This window comes from Microtus ochrogaster, chromosome 7 (assembly GCF_000317375.1).
Source record: "Microtus ochrogaster isolate Prairie Vole_2 chromosome 7, MicOch1.0, whole genome shotgun sequence".
NCBI lineage: Eukaryota > Metazoa > Chordata > Mammalia > Rodentia > Cricetidae > Microtus > Microtus ochrogaster.
In genome coordinates, this window is record NC_022014.1 from 20,935,121 (window position 1) to 20,940,626 (window position 5,506).

A 5,506-nucleotide genomic window follows, 5' to 3' on the forward strand; every position below is an offset into this window, starting at 1 on the left:
AGACCAGGCTGGTCTCGAACTCACAGAGATCCGCCTGCCTCTGCCTCCCGAGTGCTGGGATTAAAGGTGTGCGCCACCATCGCCCGGCTATTTACCTTTTTTTTTTTTTTAAGGCAGTGTTTCACTGAGTTTGACCAGACCTGCAATTCTCCCTCAACCCCAGTAACAGACTGGTGCCACCAGACCAGGCATTAGTTCCTGTTGTTTTGTGTGTGTGGTTTCTGAGACAGGGTGTCTCTATAGCCCTGGCTGTCCTGGAACTCGTCCTGTAGACCAGGCTGGCCTTTAACTCAGAGATCTGCTTACCTCTACCTGCTGAGTGCTGGAGTAAGGGCGTGCGCCCGCACTGTGCCCCGCTTAGCTCCCAGTATGCTCTCCCGTCTTCCACCTGCAAGCGAACCAGACTGCCTGAGGTGCAGATCCACTCTCCTGTGTCTTTCTCACTGCCTTCCTCCCAGACCGAGGCATCATCATGACCTTTGGCAGCGGCAGCAATGGATGTTTAGGCCATGGCAACCTCACTGACATCAGCCAGGTGGGCATTATGTGTACCCTGGAGAGGAGAAGTGAGAGGGGAGCCCTCTCCTGAGATTGGGGGCAGGGGGGTTCCCAGAAGCCACATGTGCCACCAGCTCCCAGTCTGCACCTGTTCTGGGTCAGGGCGGGGGAAGTACAGAAAGCTTCCCCGATGGCGATGGCATACCACCTGTTGCTGTGTCTGCGTGCTGGGCATGTGTGCCTGTGCGGTTGGTGTTAAAGAGACAGTTATCTTCTGAGAATTTGCAGCTTCTAACTTCCTGCTTGCAGGGAAGGGGACAAGTCTGACATGCCTCAATCACCCTGCTCTCTTCCCTCTCTCTAGCCCACCATTGTGGAAGCCCTGCTGGGCTATGAGATGATACAGGTGGCCTGTGGGGCCTCTCATGTGCTGGCCCTGTCCACTGATGGAGAACTATTTGCCTGGGGCCGAGGAGATGGTGGTAAGCCCACTCTCCAGTTCCAGCCTTGAGGCTTCCTCTCACAGCTTTCTCTGTCATGGCTTCTTTCTCCTCATGCCCATCTTCCTCTCCATGGCCCATTCTTCCCTTCCTGTTTTTTCTTGAGTTCTATTCATTCATTGGACAAACCATTATTTTTTTTTCTCTAAGATTTATTTATTGCCAAGTGGTGGCGGCTCACACCTTTAATCCCAACACTTGGGAGGCAGAGGCAGGCTGATCTCTGTGAGTTCGAGGCCAATCTGGTCTACAAAGCGAGTTTCAGGACAGCTAGAATTGTTACACAGAGAAACCCTGTCTTGAAAAAAAAAGATTTATTTGTTATACATACAGTGTTCTGTCTGCATGTGTGCCTACAGGCCAGAAAAGGACACCAGATCTCATTACTGATGGTTGTGAGCCACCATGTGGCTGGGAATTGAACTTAGGACCCCTGGAAGAGCAGCCAGTGCTCTTAACCACTGAGCCATCTCTCCAGCTCTATTATTATCACACCTACTATGTATTCACACTTTTTTAGGTTTGAACTGATAAGATGAACAAGATGCTGCCAGATGTGGAGGTGCAGGCTTTTAATCCCAGCACTTAAGGCTAGCCTGGTCTACATAGGAAGTTCCAGGTTAGCCAGGGCTACATAGTGAAACCCTGTGTCTTCTTTTTCCTGGAGACAGGGATTCCCTCTGAAGCCCTGGCTGTCCTGGAACTCACAGAGATCCACCTGCCTCTGCTTCCTGAGTGCCAGGTTTAAAGGTTGCACCACCACCGCCTGACTGAAACCCAGTCTCAAAAACAAACAAAACAAAAATATGCATTCATTCAGGCTTACGACATAGGGAAAATTTTGTTCTCCTGACAGTATTTATTTTTATTTATTTATTTTTTTTGCAATGCTGGGAATCAAACTTTGCACATAGTGGTAAGTAAATGCTCTATCAATGACCTATACCCACAGTCCACCTGGCTAGGTACTGAAAGCGGTGATGTCATAGGTGGGTTTCTGTCTCAAGTGTAAAGTGTGTGTGTTGGAGGCAGGAGGGGGAGGGATGATAGAGGACCCCAGGGCTATGGCAAAGAGTAACACTGGAGTGTGATTAAAGGAGGCAGTGCCAACCTGGGGAGGCAGGTGGCATTTGGACAGGGTTTTTCCTTTTTTGTGAGACAGTCTTGCTTGTAGCTTGCTGCTTCAGCCTTTTGAAGGTAGGATTTTTAAAACTTTCTTTTCAAATAATGTATTTTTTATGTGCATTGGTGTTTTCCCTGCATGTTTTTGTCTGTGTGAGGGTATTGGATCTCCTGGAACTGGAGTCGCAGACAGTTGTGAGCTGTCACATGGGTGCTGGGACTTGAACCTGGGTCCTCCGAAAGAGCAGACAGTCTTCTTAACCACTGAACCATCTCTCTGGCCTGCTTGTTTTTTGAGATAGAACCTTCCTAATGTAGCTCAGCTAGTCTGGAATGCACTGTAGTTCAGGCTTGCCGCCTATTTGCGGCAGCCGTCCAGCGGCAGCATCCCGAGTGCTGTGATTGATTCGAGGTGTGCTCCATCATACCCAGCTGCTGTGGATGGAAAGGTTTAAAGGATTTTAACCAGCAGCAGGGCCTAAGGAAAGCATTTCAGGCTGAGAACAGCCCTCATTCACCTCCCTTTCATCGTTGCATTTCTATCCCTGAAGTTCAAACTAACCAACCCTTTCTTCTTTTTCTTGTAGGGAGGCTGGGACTAGGCACCAGGGAGTCCCATAGCTGCCCCCAGCAGGTGCCTGTGCCCCTAGGACAGGAAGCTCAGAGAGTTGTTTGTGGTATTGACTCTTCCATGATCCTCACCTTACCTGGCACGGTCTTGGCCTGTGGAAGTAACAGGTAAGTAGAGACATCAAAGTGATAGGCCCGCCTTCCTACAATACTTGGCTACAAAGTGTTTCATTCCTTATCGTCTCCCTCCTTCAAGGGGTCAGAACTAAAGAGGGATGAAACTATTTGTTTCAACTCAGGGTAGGATCTATCTCCGGATGGGACAGGTCCTAGCAACCCCCGCAGACTCATGGGCAAAAGGCAGCCTATACAAACCTCTAGATTCTGGCTCCATCTTTAGGTTCAACAAGCTAGGCTTGGACCACCTATCCCTGGAGGAGGAGCCTCTTCCCCACCAGCAGGTGGAGGAGGCCCTGAGCTTCACACCCCTGGGCTCTGCACCTCTGGACCGGGAGCCCCTACTGTGCGTGGACCTGGGCACTGCTCATTCGGCCGCGGTGACTGGTAAGTGAGACCCAAGCACGGGAGACCGAAGGAGGATTCGCCTGCCCCACCCCCCAGACTTCTGTTTAAGTGCTCTTTATTTTCTTCCTATCCCCACAGTCTCCGGTGACTGCTATACTTTTGGCAGCAATCAGCATGGGCAATTGGGCACCAGTTCTCGCCACATCAGCAGGGCGCCCTGTAGGGTCCAAGGCCTAGAGGGCATCAAGATGGTGATGGTGGCCTGTGGGGATGCCTTCACTGTAGCCATTGGGGCAGGTGAGGGTGCACAGGGTAAGGGTGGACAAGGCAGGGTGTGCTGGGTTATGTTCAGTTCCTTCCCTCTGGAGACGTTTTTTACTGTCCAGTGTTTTGCCGCTTGCTTAGACTGTGCCTCACTCTTTTGAATTCTTGGCAGAGGGGGAAGTGTATTCTTGGGGCAAAGGAGCCCGCGGTCGACTGGGAAGGAGGGATGAGGATGCTGGACTCCCTAAGCCAGTGCAGCTGGATGAGACTCATCCTTATGTCGTGACTTCAGTGTCCTGCTGCCATGGGAACACTCTCCTGGCTGTTAGATGTGAGTCCTCTGTGTGTGTGTGTGTGTCCCCGCATGACCATGGGGTCTGACCCAGCTCTCCTCCACTCCCTACCCCATCCTTAGTAATCACAACTCAAATTTCCCAGAGCAGTCTTCTGCCCCCAGAAAAGTGAAAGCAGAACCAGTGGGGACTAGGAAAGGGATGTGTAAAACCCCAAGTTTCCAGCGGGGGGGGGGGGGGGGGGAGCAGGAGCTGCCTGGACTGCTCTCCAGGCCTCACTTGAATTATTTCTTCTAATCCGTCCTGGATCCAGTTGATATTAAATGTCCACTTCTAGCCTGGCAGGAGGGTTTTGGCTCCAGGGCTCAATGAGATCAAAGATGGGTGATGCTTGCTGTAGGCACTGCCTCCAGCAAGGCTGCAGGAGCTTCTCTTTGATACTCTCCAGCGGTCACGGAGGAGCCCGTTCCCCCCTGAGGCAACAGGATTATCGAGAGACCACCTCTTGAGTGTGTTCTGAAAAATGCAGGTGTCTGAGGAGACTGTTTGCTGTGGCCTGGATGGTATCACCAGTGAGGTGGAAAGGCCACCGAAGGCCACCTTGCTGCGCCAAGCCTCTTCCCCCAAACTCCTTATCTTTTATGCAGTGTCTCCAGGCTGGCAGGAATTAACAGCAGGACAGTCTTCAAAGACTTTGCTAAAAAAATCTCTCTCTCTCTCTCTCTCTCTCTCTCTCTCTCTCTCTCTCTCTCTCTCACACACACACACACACACACACACACACACACACACACACAAGCCTGGTTAGGAAGAAGTTTCTGGCGGTGTCCTGATGCCATGCTTTGGACTAGGGCAAGCTAGGGCCTGTTTGGACTGGCCGTTAGGCTACCTAATCTCTGCCTAGCTTGAGGTCGGAGGGGGTCCCCTTTTCTCTTTCCTGGGGCAAAGGTTTGCTCAATTTCTGAGAGCCCCCCCCCCCCAGAAGGGAATGCTGGAGCTGTTGAGTGGTTGCCAAGGGGATCCTGCTGAAGGTTGTCCCTCACCCCAGGCCATTTCCCAGACCTAGACTGGGGAAAAGGTAGCAGGGCCAGACCCGACCAGTTTCTTAAAGGTTTGAAAATAGCGCCAATAAAAATATCAAATGCCTGCTTGGCATATGGTCTTTTCTGGGGTGGAGGTGGCCTCCAGACACCCCAATACTGGGCTGGGCCCGACTGTGGTTGTAGGGCAGCGGCCAGGAGGAATGTGGGCGCAGTCAGAGGCTGGAGGCGGGGGCCAAGGTTCCGCTGGCCTAGCGCCCAGCCCAGTTTCCTTGCTCCAGCCGGGTTTTCTCGGATCCTGTTGCCAGGCTTCGCTGCCTAGCACCTGAAGCTAGAGCCACGGTCCCTGGGCTGTGCGTGGTGCAGGAGACCTTAAGGTGGCCTCTAGAGTCAAGTGCTATGGTGCGACGCGACAGGCACCATCACAGCGCAAGGGGCCTCCACTTCTGGAAGAATCTCAGCCACGCTCTCAGTTCCAACGGGAAAGAGAAGCTCCAGCTTCCGGGGGTGGGCGAGGCTGATTTAACTTTCGAAGCCTGGCAGAGTCCTGAGAGCGACCGCATTCCGTGGGGTTGTGGAGTGGGCGGGGCGCGAGGGCGGGCTCTAGGACCGTGGGGACTCGGCTCCGCCCCCTCTTCCGGCGGGCGGGGTTGCGGACCCGGGCCGCTCGCGGCCGCCAGTCGGCGCCGCCCGC

The 5,506-nt window shown here is 53.0% G+C and overlaps 1 protein-coding gene across 1 annotated transcript in view; it reads left to right on the forward strand.

Moving 5' to 3' along the window:
• Positions 1-5,492, forward strand: part of Nek8 (NIMA related kinase 8) — an 11,437-nt gene extending 5,945 nt beyond the window's left edge. The window contains exons 9-15 of the mRNA XM_005349473.3: positions 459-535; positions 863-980; positions 2,708-2,858; positions 3,091-3,254; positions 3,354-3,512; positions 3,652-3,810; positions 4,221-5,492. Coding sequence (XP_005349530.1) covers positions 459-535; positions 863-980; positions 2,708-2,858; positions 3,091-3,254; positions 3,354-3,512; positions 3,652-3,810; positions 4,221-4,249 — 857 coding nt within the window. The 3' untranslated portion in view covers positions 4,250-5,492. The remainder of the gene's footprint in view (positions 1-458; positions 536-862; positions 981-2,707; positions 2,859-3,090; positions 3,255-3,353; positions 3,513-3,651; positions 3,811-4,220) is intronic.
• The last annotated feature ends 14 nt before the right edge of the window (positions 5,493-5,506 follow it).